Here is a 24,376-nt window from a genome sequence, read left to right on the forward strand (position 1 = left end):
CCATTCAAGTATAGTGAGTCTAAATATTCAGCACGAAAAATGCATAAAAAGGATTTTTATAAACTTTAAAAGAGAAAAACATTATCATAAACTTTCATGCTAAACGTAACATAAATGCATATTAATAAAGCCATAACATAAAAATTTAGGGGTGATGAAGTATGTGAATTGTGGTAACCGTCATAATGAGCCATTCACAGGTTCCTGTTGTACAACAAGTATATGACATTACGCCCGTAAACTTCATTCTTTGGATAGCCGCTCCGGAGTTCATCCCGAAGTGCATACCTCATATAACCATCCCGTGATCCATATTTGGATAGATGCTCCGGAGAACATCCCGAAGTGCATACCCCATATAATCACCACAAGACGCATAAATCATCAAAATATTTTTCCATTTAACATAGCATTCATCTTATCATATCATTTCGTATCATCGTAAAATAATCTCATAAAAATTCTCATGATGCTAGCATGCTTACAAGCTTCAAAACATTTCATGAGAAATTAGTTTTCAAGAGAAAGTCACATAAACATGCATTACATAACTTGACCGATCCACGTGAGGCATTCCGTCCGTCCCGGACATCAAAAACTTATAACTCTTTCATAAAAATTCTTAAAAATAATTCAAATACATTAAAATATCAAAAATATGATTTTTATGACCCAAAAACACGTAAATAGGGGTGGAAAATTCGAACAGACAGATGTTTGGAATAAAGAAGGCACGGACCCCGTGCAGCCCTCCGTGCATGGGTCCGTGTGGTCTGAATAAAAAATAGTAAGTTCAGAATTTTTGAAACTTGGGCACGGACCCGGACACGGAGGTGGGCACGGGTCCGTGTACCTTGAAACTTTTACTTGCGCGTGCAGATTAATGCACGGACTCGAGCACGAACCTGTGCACGGAGTTTGTGTACTTTATTTAAAAAAAAATCAGTCTTTGATTTTATTCTTTCAAGTTTGATTCAATTATGATTAATTGTTAATTTGCCCTAAGAAAAGTTTAGCAACCCGAGGTCCCCACAACTGGGTCGAAAATATTTAATTTGAGAATTTACGGAGCGCGGCCACGTAGCCCGCATGCAGGACTGCGTAAGTCCTGTGCGGCCGCATAGCTTGTGTACAGGCCTGCATAGCCCATGCACGGGCGCAGCGCGCAGACGCGACTCTTTCTCCAAAATTTTCTTCTTTTCTGCACTTTTTCAAATCTCACAATGTTTTGGAACACTTTTCCACCAAAATACCATTCAATATCATAAAAACTTCAAAATAGTTCATACCAAAATACTTAAAAACTTCAAAGATTTTGAATCAAAACCATTCTTCAGACTTTTTCCCAAAAATCTGATTTCTTGCCTTCAAATCGTTCAAAACTCAATAAACTTGAACCGAACACATCAGGAATGCTTCACGTATCACAATCAAGCAACATACTCATAAATTTTTCATGAAAACATGCATAGATCATCAATCAAACACCTAGGGTTTTACCTTGAAAATATCTATATTCTTGAATGAGTTTCAAAACAGTAAAAAATTTCTTGAATCGATCGATTGGAATTAACCTGAGCGATAGGACGATCTACGCTTGAGAATCTCACAAACACCCAGCCTTGAGATCGTAGTGTTTGAGTGAGAGAGGTTTTTAGAGGAAAGAGAGCGTTCAAATGAAGAGAAAAGAAATCTGAACGCTTGATTTTTAATTTATGAATAATGGGCTCTCAAAACCGCCCATTAATTACAATTAAAAGTTTAAAAATATTTAACTCTCTCCATAAATAAAATTCACTGCATCTCCTTAAATTTAATTTTAAAAAATATTTTCTTAACTCGATCCAAGGCTAACGACCCAACTTAAACACAAACCTGAAACTTTAAAAAAAATCATTCATATCACATAAACTTTCAGGCATTCAAATAAATCACATAATTAAACGTAACAATTACATATTTTAAAATAACATGCAATAAGTCATAATATTTAATTAATTTATCGTGATTAAGCTAGTGAACTTTTTGGACCTTACATAAGTAATATAGAAGATACATTGGTTGAAGATATGACATCAAAAACCGCTTCTCCTTTCATAGCATCCAAATGGATCTTGCTTTTTCCGAAACAAACTCTCTCATACAACCAAGTCGAAGCCAAAAATCATATAAGTAAACAAATTCAACAAATTAATAACACAATAACTCATATAACTATATATTCACCATCAATCCAATTGTGCAACCATCGAGATAAAGTTTACTTGCTTGATTATCTAATTCTTGGTATAAAAACCGAAACGCAACATCTCCCCAACCAAACTCAAAAAATGTGCTCGGTTAATCAATATAAAGAAATATAAAATCAGGAGTAATGTAATTACCGATCGAGAATATTACAGAATTAAATATGAACAAAATAAACATTCAAACAAAATCATCAATGTCAGCTTGGACATTACTGCTCGCAAGTGAAACAAGCTTCTCTTTGATAACAATCCTGTGAATATTGCTAATTTTCCCTCCAAACTGTCGAGACAGGAAGCTTGGTTCCAACTTCAGGTTCAAATCCACTTGTTGCCCTCTATGATGCAAACTAAGCACGATATAGAAGTCTCTTGAAGTGAAAGGTATGGAAATATCACCACCAAAAATAAATGAGCATGAATGACTATTGAATCTTTTAAAAAGATAGTCTACTCTGTCACTACTCACAGGTAGAACTGGAATGTCTATCCATTTACCAACTGGAGTATCTTTTATTCTACTCAGTTGTTCATTCCCTATAACTAGCATCAACTCCTCCATAATTTTTTTTTACAATAAACAGGGGAACATCGTGTAAATATTACCTTGCCACTTTTCATCGACTCAACATCATCACATATTTCCTCCTCATCAGCCATTTCTAAAATTTCAAAATCATTACAAAATATTTTCATTATGAAAATAACATAATGGAATATTGCATGGAAAAGAACAAAAATAAAAATAACAGAATGGAATATTGCATGGAAAAGAACAAAAATGTCAAATTTGAGAACAATTGGGTACTTATGTAGAAAAATTTGTCAATTGTCTTCAACAATATAACACTATCGAATATATATTCAAAAAATCAAAACCATCATATTTCATATCAATATAACATTCATTTACCAAAATTGATCCATTTTCAACAAGATATACTTCAAAAAAAAATCATGAACAAAACCCTACAAATTGGGGATAAAATATTTAAACTGAGGAACTGTCAAAAACAAATACGAAACTTATAAATAATGATGTGAATATTTCAAAAAATGTATGAAAACAAGAACGGTAGCAACACATTTGACCTACAAAACCCTAAAAAAATGGAAACACATAAATATTAAAGATTCATACAATGAGGACCAAAATTACTCCTCTAAACGATAAATTTTCTCAGTTACTCGAAACAAATCATATATAGTGGTCGATTTCAAAAATAAAAAACAGGGTTCACCTATTTTCGATTTCTTCGAATTCTTCACAGTGCCCAATTTCTTTTCCTTCCTCACTCCACGAGCTCTTTCAACTCACTTATATTTTGAATGTTTGCTTCGTCTCGTCATCGGTGCCATCTTCTGAGCCGAAAATCTTGTCGCCAAAGATCACTGCTTTCTTGCGAGAAGAATCGGTTGGATGAGGGAGGGAAACTACATATCGTCTCTATTTCTGGTTTTTTCTTTATTTGAAAATTAAAAGTAAGGGGAATTTTGGTAAATTGGCCAAATATGGAGTTGAAACAAAGAGCAAACTTTTTACAGGGATTGGAAACAAATAATATCTGAAACAGGGACTGAGAAGATATACATGTTTGCTATTAGGGATTTATCACAAATTTCCCCTTAATAATTACATGGTTTTTATTTAAAATTTTGTGTTAATTTATATTAACTGAAACCAATAAGATTATAAATATAAAAAAATAATAAGACAAACAAATAATTAGTAAATTAATTAAAAATAAGAATGTTATTTGTAATTTTGAAAGTATGATCGCACCAAATTAATTATAACTGGTAAAAACTATTAAATAATGAACAATTAATAATAGAACTTTTATCATATGATGATATTATGTATTGCGTATATAAAATATACTATATTTGAAATTTATTATCAAGGTTAATTCAGCATACAAATATCCATGTTTTTAAATCTGTAGCACACACACTATTGTTTATATGTATTTTTAATGTGACGTGTACTCGAGATCAGTTGAAAATGCAAATAGTTAATAGCTATGTGGACTTTCAATAATTTTGAGATTTCACAAGAAGAGTGTCTGTTAGTAATTCATATTGTCACATTCTAAACAATGCAAAATAAAAAAAAAGTCAATTTCCACCTTTCTGGAGCAGGAAAACTGAAAAACACAACTTTCTATTTGGTATCCTGACATCCTCTATGACAAGGTTTTTTCAGTACCACGAAATCCATTCTATGTTGAGAGTTTAGTTTTGTAGTAGTTCGAATACTAATTAAGTTAATCAACTGTCTAAATGTAAGAGTGGGTGCCCAGTGAGCCAACTGTGTGGCTATGGGCTTTGTTGACTCTTTGTATAAACAATCTTTTGTTTAATATTATTTACACTTTTATGGCAATGACTTTATATTACTTCATATTGTTATATACTATTGTTGTTTTGATAAAGACCTTGAATATACTATAGTGTATGTAAGATGTGGTAGAACATGGAGATGTCTATCATGAAATACATCTTATAGTCACTGTATATTCTAAAACCGTTCCTAGTCGATTGAGCCGTCCGATAATAAGGATAAGGATCGCTCGAGTTTGAGACTAGCATTTGCGATGCGGAGTACCACGTTTCATTGGTAGGGAACATGGAGATGTTCGAAGCATGCAAATGGATATTCATAGGATGAATAGTCGAACTACCCTATCCGGACTTTCCAAGTGGTTATCACTTATCGAGTGGATAAAGTCCGCGGTTTTGGTTGTACACCATTAGTCCTTACGACTTGAAACATCATGGAGACTCTATATGCTAGTACTGTGCTTTGACTCGTTTACCGACTCTGAGGGGGTCATCAGGTGTCGAGATTGGGTACAGTTACGACACATATAGGAGTCAATGCATTGTTGTCAAGGATTCACCACATACTTGCGAGTGTGGATATCCTATGCGATCTGAGGAGATATTAGTGTGATAAATCTCTGGCCAGAGTAATTGATGTGATTTAAGAAATGGTTTCTTAGTAGCACATGCGATGTCACTAATTTGATCTTCAAGATGTATTGCATAGTTATCGAATCTTGAGCGACTCTCGATATACCAATGGTTGTTGATTCGATCGGGATATATGGATGAAGGGACCGTACTGTACGCTAACCAAAATCTACTGGTTCTTGTAGGCACTATCAGTGATACCTAGGGAATCATGGGGCGATGTTGCTAGGCGCTTTACCATGATTCGTTGGGCAAGTCGGAAAGTGTTGTTCCGAGTCACAAGGAGTTGTGAGCCCACGGCTAGCTGTATCCCTGAACCATTGAGGGTCACACAGTGTAATGGAGTTTTAATCCCCGTTGAGATAGTTAAATTTAAAGAGTTAAATTTAATGAACTAAGGAGTTGGACTTCTTAAAATAAGAGTAAGGGAGTAGGATTTCCTAAAATGACATAGGGATGGACATTTTTGGAAACCACTGAATTCGGATTCAGGAAAATTTATTTTGACTTTAAAACGTGCAGAAATGGTTTCTGTGCACATTGGTGAAATCGTTTCATCAATCGGAGTCACGATGAATTTTATATTAATTTCTGAACGAGCGGGCTTTGCTTGTCGGGCCCCAGCTTATGACTAATGGGCCCTAAGGTGTTAGTGGCCTGCATTATAAATAAGTTATTTCAGTACAGAAATTACACACAACAGGTCATAATTTTTGAGAGCAAAAAAAAATTCGAAAACCCTATTCTCTCTCAAAGAATTTCGGCCGCCCCCTTGCTCTGCCCGAGAAAATTCCGGTCTGTGATTTTGAATCGCAGTAAGGAATAACAAATCAAATTCGTGTATTCTCTTCGCAGAAAACTTCTGATAGATTTTCTAGTGCAATCTATCAGAGGGATTAAACCTCTGTTCGTGGACCTGATTGAAGGCGTTCATCGGTTCCAGGGAGAGACAACAAGAGCAGAATTGTTCTGTTGGTGTCCATTAATCTCGTTGCGAGATTTGAGGTAAAATTTATTTAATTGTTATTTAAATTTTACACACACGTAATTCAATCGATGAACGGTTGATACCCATACCATGGAAACGTTCCATGAAAAATTTTTAAACTTCCGCTGCACCGGGTATCAATCGTAATTGGTCTGGGAACTCGCCAGTTTTCCAACAGTGGTATCAGAGCCAGGTTGCTCAGATCAATCGATTGAATAATCAATTGTACAAAATTTTTGAGTCTCGGTTTATGAAACAAAATAAATATTTTTAATAAAAATTTTTTTTTTTTCGGGGCAAAACCCGGGCAGCGATTGGATCGCTGCCCGGTGGGGCAGCAATTGTTGCTGCCCCGGGCGGCGCACGGCGCCGCCCAAGGCGGCGACCGTCGCCGCCCAGGGCGGCGCACGGCGCCGCCCAGGGCAGCGCTGGGCGCTGCCCAGCGCAGCGCTCGGCGCTGCCCAGGGGCGGCGCTCGGCGCCGCCCAGCGCAGCGCTGGGCGCTGCGCAGGGCGGCGCTCGGCGCCGCCCAGGGGCGGCGCCAGGCGCTGCCCTAAGGGGGCAGCCGGGCTGCCCCGGCCCGCGCCCCGGGTGCGGGCCAACCCGGGAGTGTCCCGGGTGGCCCGCGGGAAAAATTAATTTTTAATTTTTTATTAATTTTAATATTTAAAATTTTATTTTTGGTCCGGTCAAAAATTGTTTTTGATTGGTTCACGAGATTTCGGATCGAATTGTTCGAGTCCGTAAATTTTAAAATTGATTTTGGATAAATTTGAATTTTTGGAAAATTTTAATATTTTATCCGTAAATTGAATTTTGAAATCAATTATTTTGGTACAATTGATGATAAGATATGATCTTATGATATATTAGATAAAATATGATTTTATTTGTAAAATTGGATTTTATAGATAAAATATGATTTTATTTGATATGGAGATAAAATATGATTTTATGTGAAATGTGATTTTATATATAAAATATGATTTTATCTTGTTTAAATTTGAATTGCCACAGCATGTTATCCAATAAATTAATTTTGAATTAAATGTTATTGGATAAGGATGATCGATTGCCATGACCAATTTTGTAGGTGTATGTTAGGAATTTACATTTTGTCTTTATTGTTGTTGGTTTTATTAATGGGCCTGGTTTATGGCCCGATATGAATGTCATATGTAATAAAAGTGGGCTTGGTTTATAGCCCGTTCCCACCCCCTAAAAATGTATCCCCTACTTGTCATTGTTATTTAATTGTAAATACATTAGATTTAGTGGGAGATCAAGATTTGAAGATGGTGGGCCCAGCAGACAATGAAGACTGAAGAAATGTAAATTGGAAGCATATGTAATAGGATTGCATTTGCATACTGCATATTACCTAGGATTGGACTAAGACCCGTGATTGGCAACCACGGGTCAATTAGAAATGGAATCGATCATCCTATATAATATGTGATATTATGATTGTATGCATGTTTAGACATAAATTGCGTGAATCCGGCAATGCATGCAATAAATTAAAAATGATGAGACAAATATTTTTATAAATAAAATCCCTCATTTTAAATATGATTTAAAATTTATATCAAGATAAATAAAGGAAATTTAAATATTGTTTAAATGTTCCCACCTTCCATCAACGGTCAATGTATGTGATGCTACCCGCGGATACGGTCCGGCTCATTTATTTGGGGGGGCCCGTTCGTCGGAAAGCTGTACATTGGATCGACAAATGTTGTAAGTTGGGTGGAACTCCCATGGGATCGGCTCATATTATTGGGGGATCCACATGGCGACCGTCCATCACAACTTAATATTGATGGGTCATCTTGACATGTCACTTTAAACGGCGTCATATTATTGGGCCCTTATTGGACATGAGGTAAATACATGGGGGTTGCTTTGGAAGCAATTGGGCTCTACCTTTTGAGAATTATGGTTGGCTGATATTATTCGGGACCATAAGTTTGTCAATTGGACTCCATGTTCTCACTAAGGAAAAAGTTTCCCGTTTTCACTAGAGGGTGGTGAAATCGTTAAAATAGTGGGAGTGAGATTCATAAAATTAAATTCGCCTATTTTATGTCTTAGTAAATTGTTAAACAATCATTGATATATGTCTGTTTTTCCTTTTCAGTATTTCACACAATGAATTCGCGAAATCCTTTATTCTCGATCCTCGAACAAAACAAGCTGACTGGCGCCAACTATACGGAATGGTTCCGGAAGTTGAAGATTGTCTTAACTTCGGAGAAAATGCTCTACGTGTTAGAGAAAGCACCTCCGAAGGAAGCACCAGCTGACATAAGTCCGGAGGAATTGGCCAAACTTGATGCATGGTGTGACCATGACATCAAGACCAAATGCTATATGCAAGCCTCGATGTCTGATGAACTCCAGAGGCGATTTGAGGACACGGTGAATGCTGCTGACATTCACACGCAACTCAAGGAACTTTTTGGGGCTCAGTCGAGGGCTGAAAGGTTCTCTACTGTTAAGGAGTTGATGACGTGCCGCATGCGTGAAGGGACTTCGGTCCGTGATCATGGGGTACGAGTGATTTGGCTCATACAGAAGTTAGCGACCCTTGATTTGGTGTTGGAGCATGAACTCAATGTGGACTTGCTGCTTCTATCTCTTCCTTCTTCATTTGATGGATTCGTGATAAATTTTAATATGAACAAGATAGAGGCCACCCTTGAAGAGATGGTCAATATGCTCGTTACATATGAATCCACACTTAAGAAGGATAAGCCAGCTTTCTTGGTGGGCTCCTCATCTTCTGCTAAGAAGGGGCCAAGTATGAAGGGCAAGAAACGTTCTGCCCCACCCAAGAAAGTGGAACCCGAGAAGAAGCAAAAGACAAAGGCTTCAAACGATGGAAAATCCAAGGATGTTTGCCATTACTGCAAGAAGCCGGGTCATTGGAAGCGCAACTGCAAGGAGTATCTTGAGCAGTTGGGAACTGCAAAGGGTATGTTCTATATCGAAATAAACATGTCACTTAATACAACTTCTTGGGTATTGGATACCGGATGTGGTTCTCACATTTGCAATGATTTGCAGGTGATGACAAGAAGTCGCAGGCTTAGAATGGGTGAGACCCAGCTAAGGCTCGGGAATGGTTCCAGAGTTGAAGCTACGGCCATTGGAGATGTTTGTTTGATTTTGCAGAATGGTTTTAAATTATTGTTGAGAGATGTTTTATTTGTGCCAGATTTAATTAAAAACATTATTTCTATTTCTATGCTTGATAGAGATGGTTATTCTTGTAATTTTGTGAATGGGATTTGCAGTATTTACAAGAATGAATGTTTAATTGGAAATGGACAACTTGAAAACGATCTATATAATTTAAAACTAAAAGACGTTCCAGTGAATTGTATTGACAAACCGGCGACAACAAACAAAAGGAAAATCGATAGTCAAAACCCGGCAAACCTTTGGCACGCTAGACTAGGTCATATTTCCTCAAGGAGGATGAACAAGCTAGTGGGAGAGGGCATGTTTGATATGTCTGATATTAACTCTCTACCTACTTGTGAATCCTGCCTAAAAGGGAAAATGACTAAATCTCCTTTTAAGGGGAAGCCTGAACGTAGTCAAAATCTGTTGGATTTGATCCATACAGATGTTTGTGGTCCATTTAGAGTAGGGACTCAACATGGCCACACCTACTTCATTACCTTTACTGATGATTATTCTAGGTATGGGTATTTATATTTAATGAAATATAAGTCTGAAGCATTTGAAAAGTTCAAAGAATTCAAGGCTGAAGTAGAAAACAAGCTAGGTAAAAGTATTAAAGCACTTCGATCGGATCGAGGTGGAGAATACTTGAGTACCGAGTTTTTGGACTATCTAAAAGAGAATGGGATTCTCTCTCAGTGGACTCCTCCTATGACACCACAGCTTAATGGTGTATCGGAGCGCCGTAATCGAACTTTGTTGGACATGGTTCGATCCATGATGAGCTTCACTGAGCTTCCACCTTCGTTTTGGGGCTATGCGCTTGAAACGGCGGTATTGTTGTTGAATAACGTCCACACTAAAGCAGTGGACAAAACACCATACGAGTTATGGAATGGCAAAGCTCCTAAGTATTCATACTTGAGGATTTGGGGATGTCCTGCTTACGTGAAGCGGACAGTGGGAGATAAGTTGGATAGTCGATCCAGCTTGTGTTATTTTGTGGGGTATCCGAAGAATTCAATCGGATATTATTTCTATTATCCTGCTGAAACAAAGGTGTTTGTTTCGCGGAATGCCACCTTCTTGGAGAAGGAGTTCTTATTGGATAAGAAAGGCGAGATGATGGAACTCGAAGAAGTTCGAGAAGAACCCGAAATACAAAATAACGATCCCACACCTCAGGAACCATTGCTGGACACGCCTGCACCTAGAAGATCCGAGAGGACTTCTAGACCTCCAGTTCGATATGGTCTTCTTCTTGAAGAGGGTCAAGATGAACCCGACATTGGATGTGATCCAAGAAGCTTCAAGGAAGCAATTTCTGATGCGGATTCGAATTTATGGCTTGAAGCTATGCAGTCAGAATTGGATTCGATGCATACTAACCAAGTCTGGACTTTAGTGGATCCTCCCGATGGAATTGTTCCAATAGGGTGTAAATGGATCTACAAAAGAAAGCTTGGGCCTGATGGTAAGGTATTGACCTACAAGGCGCGATTGGTGGCGAAAGGTTATACTCAAAGGCAAGGAGTTGACTATGATGAAACCTTTTCACCAGTTGCTATGTTCAAGTCCATAAGAATCCTTATTGCCATAGCTGCATGGTATGACTATGAGATATGGCAAATGGATGTGAAGACTGCTTTTCTTAATGGAGACATTAAGGAAGAAATCTATATGAAGCAGCCTGAGGGTTTCATCCATGGGAAGCGAGCATAAGGTATGCAAGCTTCAGAGATCAATTTATGGTCTAAAACAAGCATCAAGAAGTTGGAACCAGAAATTTGATGAAACAATTAAAGACTTTGGTTTCATCAAGAACCCGGAGGAACCTTGCGTGTACAAGAAAGTAGTTAAGGATGCGGTGACATTCTTAGTACTTTATGTTGATGACATCCTACTCATTGGGAATGATGTAGGGATGTTGCAGTCAACAAAGATATGGTTATCAGGTAGATTTTCGATGAAGGATTTGGGTGAGGCATCCTACATTCTTGGGATACAGATCTATAGGGATAGATCTAAGAGAATGATAGGACTCACTCAATCAACCTACATCGATACCATATTGAAACGGTTTTCAATGGATGGGTCCAAGAGAAGACATCTACCCATGTGTCATGGAGTTTCTCTATCCAAGTCTATGTGTCCCAAGACTGATGCAGAGATAGAGAATATGACACATGTACCATATGCGTCAGCTATAGGTAGTATCATGTATGGGATGATATCTACCAGACCGGATGTAGCATTTGCTCTGAGTGTCACGAGCAGATATCAGTCTAATCCTGGTCAGATGCATTGGAAAGCCGTGAAGGACATTCTTAAGTACTTGCGAAGGACTAAGAATATGTTCATGGTTTATGGAGGACGAGAACTCAAACTGGAAGGCTATACCGACTCTAGCTTCCAAAGTGATGTGGATGACTCGAAGTCAACCTCTGGATTTGTGTTCATGCTCAATGGTGGTGCTGTCTCTTGGAAGAGTTCCAAGCAGGACACCACAGCGGATTCCACCACTGAGGCTGAATACATTGCAGCATCAGCTGCTGCTAAAGAGGCCGTTTGGATGAGGAATTTCGTCCAAGAGTTGGGCGTCATTCCTGAATTTGTTGGTCCAGTCCCGGTGTACTGCGACAACACGGGTGCCGTTGCTCAAGCAAAGGAACCAAGGTCTCATCAAAGATCCAAACACGTACTGAGGAAATACCACATAATCCGGGAGATTGTGGAAAGAGGAGACATCAGTGTCGAACGAGTGGCCTCTGCAGACAATATCGCTGATCCACTTACTAAGCCTTTGCCAGGACCATTGTTTGACAAACATCGCGAAGCAATGGGTCTACGTAGTATGACTAGTTGGCTATAGGGCAAGTGGGAGATTGTAAGAGTGGGTGCCCAGTGAGCCAACTGTGTGGCTATGGGCTTTGTTGACTCTTTGTATAAACAATCTTTTGTTTAATATTATTTACACTTTTATGGCAATGACTTTATATTACTTCATATTGTTATATACTATTGTTGTTTTGATAAAGACCTTGAATATACTATAGTGTATGTAAGATGTGGTAGAACATGGAGATGTCTATCATGAAATACATCTTATAGTCACTGTATATTCTAAAACCGTTCCTAGTCGATTGAGCCGTCCGATAATAAGGATAAGGATCGCTCGAGTTTGAGACTAGCATTTGCGATGCGGAGTACCACGTTTCATTGGTAGGGAACATGGAGATGTTCGAAGCATGCAAATGGATATTCATAGGATGAATAGTCGAACTACCCTATCCGGACTTTCCAAGTGGTTATCACTTATCGAGTGGATAAAGTCCGCGGTTTTGGTTGTACACCATTAGTCCTTACGACTTGAAACATCATGGAGACTCTATATGCTAGTACTGTGCTTTGACTCGTTTACCGACTCTGAGGGGGTCATCAGGTGTCGAGATTGGGTACAGTTACGACACATATAGGAGTCAATGCATTGTTGTCAAGGATTCACCACATACTTGCGAGTGTGGATATCCTATGCGATCTGAGGAGATATTAGTGTGATAAATCTCTGGCCAGAGTAATTGATGTGATTTAAGAAATGGTTTCTTAGTAGCACATGCGATGTCACTAATTTGATCTTCAAGATGTATTGCATAGTTATCGAATCTTGAGCGACTCTCGATATACCAATGGTTGTTGATTCGATCGGGATATATGGATGAAGGGACCGTACTGTACGCTAACCAAAATCTACTGGTTCTTGTAGGCACTATCAGTGATACCTAGGGAATCATGGGGCGATGTTGCTAGGCGCTTTACCATGATTCGTTGGGCAAGTCGGAAAGTGTTGTTCCGAGTCACAAGGAGTTGTGAGCCCACGGCTAGCTGTATCCCTGAACCATTGAGGGTCACACAGTGTAATGGAGTTTTAATCCCCGTTGAGATAGTTAAATTTAAAGAGTTAAATTTAATGAACTAAGGAGTTGGACTTCTTAAAATAAGAGTAAGGGAGTAGGATTTCCTAAAATGACATAGGGATGGACATTTTTGGAAACCACTGAATTCGGATTCAGGAAAATTTATTTTGACTTTAAAACGTGCAGAAATGGTTTCTGTGCACATTGGTGAAATCGTTTCATCAATCGGAGTCACGATGAATTTTATATTAATTTCTGAACGAGCGGGCTTTGCTTGTCGGGCCCCAGCTTATGACTAATGGGCCCTAAGGTGTTAGTGGCCTGCATTATAAATAAGTTATTTCAGTACAGAAATTACACACAACAGGTCATAATTTTTGAGAGCAAAAAAAAATTCGAAAACCCTATTCTCTCTCAAAGAATTTCGGCCGCCCCCTTGCTCTGCCCGAGAAAATTCCGGTCTGTGATTTTGAATTGCAGTAAGGAATAACGAATCAAATTCGTGTATTCTCTTCGCAGAAAACTTCTGATAGATTTTCTAGTGCAATCTATCAGAGGGATTAAACCTCTGTTCGTGGACCTGATTGAAGGCGTTCATCGGTTCCAGGGAGAGACAACAAGAGCAGAATTGTTCTGTTGGTGTCCATTAATCTCGTTGCGAGATTTGAGGTAAAATTTATTTAATTGTTATTTAAATTTTACACACACGTAATTCAATCGATGAACGGTTGATACCCATACCATGGAAACGTTCCATGAAAAATTTTTAAACTTCCGCTGCACCGGGTATCAATCGTAATTGGTCTGGGAACTCGCCAGTTTTCCAACAGCTGTCTAAACACATTTAATTGGTCAAAACATGATTAAGAGATCCTCATTTGGGTTATAGAGTTGAAAATCAGAATCAGAACGATCAGAAATGGCCTAGAGAGCCCCAAGTTACTGGGAAGTTCTGAAGCTCTAAACATGATCGGATGACAATATACAATATCAAAGGCACCGAGCAGTTCGAACATTTCAAACTACAGATCGGAAGATCCAATCGTCTTTGGATAAGAAAATATGAGTTTTTTGAATTGTGATTTGACTCGAGTGAGTTCGGAAGCTTCGAAGCCAAGTTCGAAAGATCCGAACTCTGCAAGCACAATAAGTTATCCAATCAAAGGGCACACATTTGGTGGCTAGAGATCGAAAGCTCAGATTTAGAGATCGGAAACTCTGAAGTGCGTTCAGAAGCTCCGAACCATGTATTGGAAGGTCCGAACTTTGCAGGGGTCGGGAGGTCCGAACTTTTCCTATAAATAAAGGGCTCGAGGCAGCCATTTTCTTGCTCATTTCCCACTCTTCTTTCTCGTTTTTAGTTGGATTTTGAAGGTATCTAGGCGTCGGTTCAAGGGTCGGGTGATAGAGAGGCACTACGGGGATCATAGTGGAGTTGAACCTATAGTTTGGGGTCATCGTTATCAAAGGGTTGATGACAGACGCATGTATAATTCTAGAATTTGATGAGCTTCTGGGAGTAACTATTAGTCTATTTAAGGTTTTAGTACGCAAAGTGTGATATGGTCATTACTTGCTTATAGGCTTTGACTTGACACCCGAGTTGCTAAGTTGCTTAAGTAGAGGTACGAACGTACTATCCGAGATATCTTGGTTGAGTATGCATGTTCTTTGTTTTCATGTTTAATGGAATGTTTTATGTGCATATATGTCACGATTATTATGCTGCATACATTATCATGTTGAGTATGTACCTTAATATAATCTGTAGTGGGATCGTTCAACCCCGAGTTCTTGAGTACATGGTTGGACCCGTTGGTGCGGTATCAGGTCACCGATATCCAAAGTTTTATTCTAGTGTGTGTGTCGCCTAATGATGCGAAGACCAAGTGTGCTAAATTATTTACATCAAATATATTCAATCTCTAGTTTCAAATTTTAATGTAAAAAAAAAAAATAAATGTTCATGTTATGATTTTACATATGATCAACTTATCTAACGAATTTGAACACAAGAAAATGCAGCCATCTATATCGGTTCGAGACCAAATCCATTAAATACCAAAATGTACCATGTCCAAGCAGTTGATTCCGATTTCATCTTCGTGGAGTTGGAATCTACCAACCAGGATTAAAAAGATAAGAGTTGTATCTCATCTATTTGCTATGAAAATGAAAGGCAGGCACCTTCGGCTCCTCTTATGGGCGCTGACCTTTGGATACGGGGAATGGTTGCCAATAAAAACAAGACACAAAAATGGACAACCGAACTATCTCAAAAAAATTAAATTAAATTAAATTAAAAAAAAATTAAAAAAAAGAAATGGACAACCAAACGTCAGTGCCCCCATAAAAAGGCCCCAAGGATCTCAAATATATTCTTTTGTCGTTGTAATTATCATACGTAGGTATCATTTAAGACGATTTCATAATATTTGTTTTTATTTACAATAAAATTAAATTAATATTTTTTTGTATAAAAATTAATGTTTTTTATGAGTGACCTAAAGAAGAGTTCCGCTTTACAAAATTGACATATGAAACCGTTTCACATACATTTTCATGTTTGATCGAATGTTATTTCATAATAATAACTAGCAACCGAGCACCCACGTTGGGTGTCAAACATAATATGTTTACACTTTTTTTTTTGAAAATTTCAATTTAATTACCATATTGTACAAAAATAAATATGATATAAGATTTAGTAAGATAATTCTTTATATAAAATATGAGAAATTAAGCATTTCTACAAAATTAAATATGTTTAGAAGTTAATGTAAGAAATGATAGGTTTGGAATTTAAAAAAAAAAAAAAAAACTTCACCAAAAAAACAGTATTATTCATTTTTATCCCTTTATTAATAGTATAGATAATAAGAATAATAACAATAATAATAATAATAGCAGTAGGAGACTAGGAGTAGTAATAATAATTAATTATGATTTGGGTTTTATGGACGAAAATCAACAGCCAAGTTCGGAATTACTACCATTCTTTCTACAACCCATTTAACATTTCATGTGGAAATTAGATCCGTTGATGTGACGCTAAAACAAAAACTAAAAGATAGTTATCACGGGAAATTCTACGCCATCCCAAAGGGCACTGCCTTGGGGTGCCGTGGTAGAGCATGATTGATTAAAATCAGTAGGCCCCACGTGGAACCCATTCATTTTAACCAATCATGAGTTTACACGCCACCCCAGGGCAGTGCCCTTGGGGTGGTGTAGGTGCCCATGGTGGTTGGCTGTTTGCCCATGATATCAAAACTCTATTTTACATATAGAATCATTATAATCACTTGAATTATTATACTTAGATAGTGTTTGAGAGAGCTTCTAGGAAACACTTCTCAGCTTTTCCTTCACAAAATTCTGAAATTTTGTGAAGAAAAAGTTGAGAAGTGCTTCTTAGAAGCTCTTACAAACATTACCTTAATAGCATCATAAATGGTATGATAGATCTTGTGATGTTTAAATTAAATATATCAACATGTTAAACTATAAAACTTTAACCATTGTACTGTTTTACAACAAAAACTTTTGGTTGATAGGTTCATGGATTTGTTTGGGGTGAGAGATTTGATTTTGGGATGTATCATGTGTGTCAAATGACACATGTATAATGTATTGGGTGTATCTGAATTGATCATCAAAATTATCATTGAAATTATACAGCTTGATCTATGTAGTAGATTTGAAGTTTTAAGTGTCATTTAAAATCCACCACAATTACAAGTTTAGCTAGCTAGATATATATAAGATTTGAAATTCTCGAGTGTCATTTGAAATATATCACAATTATTATTGAAATTGTTTAATATGATATGAATAAATTGAAAATTCACTTCAATTTTACGCATAAAAACAAGTCTAGCAATTTTAAATCAATAGATTTAAAACCCACAATATCAATACAAACACAACCTTATATAAAGGAGTTTTTTCATGTCTTTCATGTACACACATAAAACTTTGGTAACATTTTCCCTTTTTTGGATATTGATTTTACGCTATATTATTCCAAACAGTATAAAAATAAAAATTGGAGAAATTAGTGACTACGTAAAGGGGCATCTCTATGTACCACATCTCCACCATTGCTACGCATTATCATTGAAGTTTTGCCCAAACTCACATTTGATATGAATAACTTAATGACTTTTATTCACATTTTATATGAATAACTTGAGGATGAATCTGAAAGGTAGATCTAAAATTCATAGCTTTCAAGTAATTTTATTGATTAAATGAAATAATCGATCAAATTTAAATACACGCCTTACCTTTTTTGACAAGAAATACACAACTTTTATACATCACTAATATATTATTGTTGAGTGAATGTGAAATCTAATCTAAAATAAGAGGTAAACACGCAAGTGAAAATTTAAAATTTATGGCATTATTTTTCTAAATAACAAAAGTACATTTAAGATTCATGGATGCAAGCACAAACTAATTGATTGCCATGTATTTCAAATCCCTCCTGAATATAAATTGTATTTAATTTGAAAAATAACGTACCCAATATTTGACTTTGTTCCATTACTAGAAATCTCGTATTTTCAACTTCACATTAATCTCGTCTAAACATCTGAAATTTTTGGTTAAAAATAGATGAGGTTGGAAAGGTGAATGCCCACGAGGGAAACCAAAACAGTAACCAATTGAAACAGACCAAAATTATTGCACGAGAGAGTTAATCTAAGGAGCTGGTTCTACCACAAGCCTATGGCTTTCCACCATGCTCCACCCACCCCGAGCCATATAACAAGATTGACAACGGAGATCAAGAATCCATAGCCCCACCATTTCGCGAGTGGCACATAGCCAGCTCCATAGAAAACGGGTGCTGATCCAATCCCGTAATGAGTAAGGCCACCCATGAGATTCGAGAGGAAGGAGAGGACAATGGCACCAAGATATGGCGGAGTACCCAATGCACTTGATACAGATAGAAATGCGGTAAACATGGCCCCAATGTGCGCGGCCCCACTTGCAAAGAAATAGTGAGAATAGAAGTATAGGAGAACGAGAATACCGAAAGACAGTTGCCACGTAAGGCCCAATCCACCAACAAACTGTAAATTAAGGGGAAAAAGTAGAGAAGATACATCTTAGCAACAAATGAATGATATATATAGTAGGGCAAGAAGAAAAGTAAATCTTAAACTGGGAGATGCATTAGGCTACTCATAGATAAAGACGATAAAAAATAGATGTAAAATCGAACATCAGCTGCACCAAATATCAAAACTTGTGTTAACAGTAACCAAAGTTATAAAACTCAAATATTTTAAAAGATGCAAAAAATTTGCATCGATGCTATGTTATTAAATTGGTATCCCCATCTCTAATGTAAGATGTGGTGAAAAGTGAACAAACCTTAACTACGGTTTGGCTGAACCAAGAAATGAGTCCATATTTGTTTAGATATCCGGCCATTGCTATCAGTGCAGCAAACCATGTAAGGGTATCCCATGCAACTGATTCAGCCAAGCATTCTTTCCATGTGACTACTCCAGTTATGAGGAGGACGGATAGTCCAAGAATTGCTGCAGTAACGGCATCAACATTCAGCTTGCTTCCAAAGACCCATAGCCCTACCTGATACGTGGGAGTAAAAATTTATGGAGTCATCATTTTCAGTAAAATCAGGCAAATGAAACTCACGATAATGTTTATTTATTTTTGAACAAAAAATGTCATCAAGAAATTCTTCTACATAATACTATCCATCGAAAAACATGAAGGTGTCGTTAAAGTTCTGAATCTGAAATGGGATGTGGTTTTGGAGGGAACCACATCCTGTTTCGTAAATTTTTATGATGCAATGTTGCTAACACAGACTCAGATATAGTTGTGAACAGATTGAGGCATGGGTAAGATAGCCGTGAAATGGGCTTATGGAAGTGAATTGATGGATCAATAAACAAGTAAATCAGATAACGAAATATCTCAAGTAGCAAAAAGTGAAATGGCTTGTAAAATCAGAAATAAGTTTTTAATTTACCAAATGACATATATTCCTTTTCGTTTCTCCAATTCTTCTAGTATTCTTCCGTATGCAGATATGGATTTGAGCCATTTAAATGCAATCATGCCATTTATTTTAATAAAAGTCAACCACAAAGGCATCTTGACAATGTCTACTTGAAAATTACAGGTGAAGTTCATTGAATACGTACTGTAAACATCAATAATTTATTGACAAGATCAGGATAGGATTACACAAGTAAAGAAATGAAACATCAACTTCAGAATTCCCCTTAGCCATGGATAAAAGATAACCAGTACGAACAAGGGCCACATTTTGGACACTGTGAACAGAAAACAGATTTGCACAAACTAGAATCACACAGCAAAACTACAAAAAATCATCAAATAAATTTTGTGGCATCTGAGAGTATAGGGTCATAGAGGAACGGGAAGTTTGAGAGACACCATGTTATTTACACGCTCATCTACCAAATGATTAGTGATTAGCAGATTAGCATCTATTTCTTTCACTTCCAGCACATTTAAATAAACGTCTAAATTGCAGTTATATACGTGTCTGTGTGTGTATGTGTGTCTGGTTGAAGTTTTATTTCAGTTTTACATCTAAAAATGAATCTTAACATATTTATACTTTCCATTATGCAATAAATTCTAATGTTGAGAAACAGACAACAGGTGAATCGGTGAGAGCATATAAAGCTTCTTATGTTATCCAATGTACCATGAAATTAGCTGAAAACATGCTTATGACATCTTGGGAATTCAAAGAGCCAAACAGATTTGTAATTCTTGAATGAGTCTAAATAATACTCCCTAACAAACACCACATCCAATCAACAAAAGAAAGGCAAAAACTTTCTCAGCCCAAATAATGAATAACTAACCATGTAAACATAGTATTAGCAGCATAAATGAAAGAAAAATAAACTAAATGAAAAATTTATAATCCAAGTTAGATTCTTAAGTTGCATACCGTGAGTAGCAATGTTCCAGTCATGATTATCTCATTCTTAGTCATTGGCCCCATCTTCTCCAGCCTCTCCTTAGCAAGCTTTGGGGCGTCCGGGCTACTCTTCACCGTAGGTGGATATATCACATACAAAAGCATAGGCACCACAATCAATGAAACCAATCCTGGCACGATTGCGGCTTTAGCCCAATCCATCCAACCAATGGGCATATTAATAGTACTTGCTGTCAAGTTAGCAGCCAAAGGATTTGCAGCCATGGCTGTCAAAAACATAGATGATGAAATCACTGAAGTTTGGAAACATGTAAGCATTAGCCAAGATCCTAACTTGTGCTCAGTCCCATCACCAACATTACTACCACAAGCAACGCAAAGGGATTTCACCAAAGGCAAAAATATACCACCAGCTCGAGCAGAGACCGAAGGAATAGCTGGGGCTAAAAGGGCTTCACTGAAAACTAAACTATAACCTAATCCTAAAGAAGAACTCCCGAATAATGACACGAATTGGTAAGCAATCCTGTTACCCAATCCAGTCTTGATAAACCCGCGCGCAAAAAAGAAAGCCAATGCAATCAGCCATGGAATGGGATCGCCGAAGGCTGAAAATGCAGCCGCAAAGGTAAGCGTTTTCGTCAGAACAGAGGCGCCGAGGCCCATTAAAGCTACGGCTCCCAAAGGCAATGGCTGTGTTATGATACCAACTATAGTGGCCAAGAAAATGGAAAGCAATTGCCACGCGATTCTTGAAACCCCGGAAGGCGGCGGAATGAACCAGATAATAACACCCGTAGCTATGGAAGCTATGAGTGGTTTAATGGCCGCACCCTGCCACGGCTGGGGAGCTGGCACTACCGGCACCGCGGAAGTGGAAGCGGACGCAGTTGCAAGAATCGGATCACGCTTGATTAGGAATCTGGGATTTTGCTTAGCGAACTGGACTTGATCTTCCTGTCGAGGAAAACCACTAAGCGGGTTGTTCTTGGAAATGTCAGCGGAATTGGCGACAAATGATCTAAATCTAGTGGAGGGATAGATAGCTTTGGAAGTTTGGGATTTAGGGGAGGAGAGGGGGCGAAAGCGGAGGCCTAAGGAGGTGGTGAGGGCCAAAGACGCCATCTTTTCACGGCGTTTAGCGGCGGCGTGGTGGTGGAGGTTTGAATTTCTTGCCTCCCTGAGTGTTCGTGATCAATTCTATGGTGGGGGATAGGGGTTGGGGTGGGGTGCAAATATGCAATTGGGAAATGTTTTCAGGGTGAATCTCAACCGTCGGAACTGGATCTAACGGTGGGAAAGGGATCGAAGTGGCCGGGGTGGGAGTTGAACTAGTTTGTCCTTGAAAAATCCGTCTGAGATTTGCAGACTCCGCAAAAGGTTTTGGACTAAGCAATTTGTGGGGAAATTACTTGGCATGTTTTTTTGTTGTTTTATGTTGGAGGAAATTAATGGAGTGTTCTAAAGATGATATTAAGTGTAGTATTTGAAATTATGAAGTGCAAGAATTTCAAGGTAGAGTATTTGGTAAAAATAAAAAAAGTGTGTTTTAATAAAATATAAAAAAATATTTAAGAAGATACATTTACATTTATTTATCAAAATGCTAAAATCATTTTTGAAAAATCGGAGTGATCATGCCATCGTCTTCTGAATTTGGATTAAATAAAACATAAGCCGAAGCAAACTTTAAGGTTATGAAAGATACTCATACAACTGATTTGTAACAACTATATTTTTAATATTTATAATTTTTCTTAGGAATTATACATACATAAAACAAAAATAAGTTCAACTGCTGTGAAGTTAATATGTTACCAAGCAAACAGAGCCTTAATACTTAGACATACAGTAGAGTCGTGAGAACCTGATTGAAGATTCATACAGAACACAACTCAAATTTAAACATCTATAGTAGGGGTGCAAACGAACTGAACCTATTCGTGAGCTTTACGAGCCCGCTCGATAAATATTTGATTCGTATTTGAGCTTATCGAACTCGAGCCGAATTCGAACATGTTCGAACATTTTTTCGAGCCGAGCTCGAGCCGAAATTACTCCGTTCGATAGTTCGCGAATAGTTCGCGAGTCTTAATATTTAATTAATATAATATAATTATATAATAATATATATACATTTCGAGCTTTCGAACCATAATATCCGAATAGTTCACGAATAGGTTCGAATATTTCGAACCGAACTCGAACTCGAACTTCATTTCGAGCCGAACTCGAGCCAAAATATTTGAAATTATCGAACTTCGAATCGAGCTCGAACTCGAATATACTCTTATCGAGCCGAATTCGAACCTTAAAATTTTATCATTATTCGGCTCGATTCGGTTCGTTTGCACCCCTAATCTATAGAGTTTTAAAAGTATTAATATTAATATTAAGGGTAAACTAGCCTAAAACCTCCACCCCTACTTTGAACATAAAATCAGTCCCCTGTAAGAATTAAATATTAAGTGCTTCCTACTGCCAAAATTGTTTATTTCTAGCTCCCCTTGCAATTTAATGGATCTTTACGCTTAAAAATTCAGACTACTTAAATATATTTCCTTCCGTTTCTCTGTTGAGCTCCCGTCCATCACATTTTTTCTTCCGACCGCCGTTTTCCTCCGGTGAAGTAGAAATTTCTAAATTTCCAAACGGTTTACTAGATTTTCACTCCACGGCGAAGGATAGCTTAGGTCCACCGGCGTCGATTCTCCTCCATTGGCGACATAAGCTATTTTGCTTTCCAGCCCCGACGAGCCATTTATAAAATTCCAACCAAGTGTTTAATCTTCTCAAACGGCGAGCCACTTCTCTTTTCAACCTAGGCTTTGTGTTGAACAAATATCAGGTATATTAGTTTTTTTTTAATTGGGATAATGCATTTGTTGATAATTTTGGTATTAGATTTATGTTGAAAAAAAATTTTTTGGTTAATTATTGTGATTTCGTGATGTACTAATCAATTTTTATTCTTGAAGATGCTTATATATATCATTTTGTGTTTTTGGTCTTTCACAATGTTAATTTGTACTACCGTGGTTGCATATAAATCTTGATATCTGAGCCCATTGAAGGTTTATTTGTATTTTTTCCCTTCTTGATACTGTGAAATTTGTTTATCACGCTTTTTATTTTTTATTTAGAAATGGTTCGAAAACGAGTAGGATTTGAGATCTTTGTGAATTCAACGTATGAAGTTTATCTTAAATCTGTGTAGAGTTAGTGTAGTCTATGGTGTTGGCAACACGAGAGACAACATGCAACCGAATTAATAAAACACAAATAATTAATAAAATCAATAAAACAAGAGATAATCATGCACAAGTAATTAGTACTTGTGCGGGTGCTTTAAGGCCAAAAAATCACTAGAAAACGTAAATCATTTTTACAAACTAATACTAGTGATTTTTACGAAAAACAGTAAAAACTAAATTTCTCAACAAGTTGATAAAACAAATTGCATCCTAAACAAATAGTATAATAAACAAATCAGATGAAACTCTCGTATGCCAAACTGGAGAGACAGAAAAGATTTTCGAACAATACTATGCACTAAGTGTTGTCTCCGATGTCTCCAACATGCATGACAACATAGGCAAACAGCAACAACGGCTACAAAATTATTCAGAAACCTTCAAATTCTTCTACTTGATTTTCTTCTGAGATCTCTGTGAATTCAACGTCTGAAGTCTTGACTTTTGTGTGCACATAAATTCTTTTTCAGATAGGAGTCCAAGCTTGGAAAGAATTCCTTATATAAAATCCTACACAAATAAGAAAATAAGATTTTATTAAGAACATGACTCTTTTAAGCACAATCAATTATATCTTGATAATATTTGATAACCAAAATACACACAAATTTCATATCAAGATATTATTCAATCTAGGTAAATATTTATTTTATAGATTCTCGATAATATCAAAATATTAAACATAGCATATCGTATCGTGTCTAGCAAGGAAAAATACAACGAATAAGTCTGATCACATTATGGGAGGAATCGACAAGGATTGATATTCCTTTTAGAGGTGAAGGCTAGTACCCATAGATCGTATGAGTCACCAAGCCGTTGTTCTTGTTCAGTATT

General features: G+C 37.2%; 1 protein-coding gene across 1 annotated transcript; it reads right to left on the reverse strand.

Moving 5' to 3' along the window:
* Positions 1 to 17,792: 17,792 nt before the first annotated feature.
* LOC140888174 (dicarboxylate transporter 1, chloroplastic) lies at positions 17,793 to 21,674 on the reverse strand. Its single transcript, XM_073295865.1, has 3 exons — positions 20,295 to 21,674; positions 18,707 to 18,928; positions 17,793 to 18,402 (listed from the first exon to the last, which is right to left on the reverse strand). The coding sequence occupies exons 1-3, from the start codon at positions 21,408 to 21,410 to the stop codon at positions 18,040 to 18,042; spliced, it is 1,701 nt and encodes a 566-aa protein (XP_073151966.1). The 5' UTR covers positions 21,411 to 21,674; the 3' UTR covers positions 17,793 to 18,039.
* Positions 21,675 to 24,376: the final 2,702 nt, after the last annotated feature.

This window comes from Henckelia pumila, chromosome 1, assembly GCF_033568475.1.
Source record: "Henckelia pumila isolate YLH828 chromosome 1, ASM3356847v2, whole genome shotgun sequence".
Classification (NCBI taxonomy): domain Eukaryota; kingdom Viridiplantae; phylum Streptophyta; class Magnoliopsida; order Lamiales; family Gesneriaceae; genus Henckelia; species Henckelia pumila.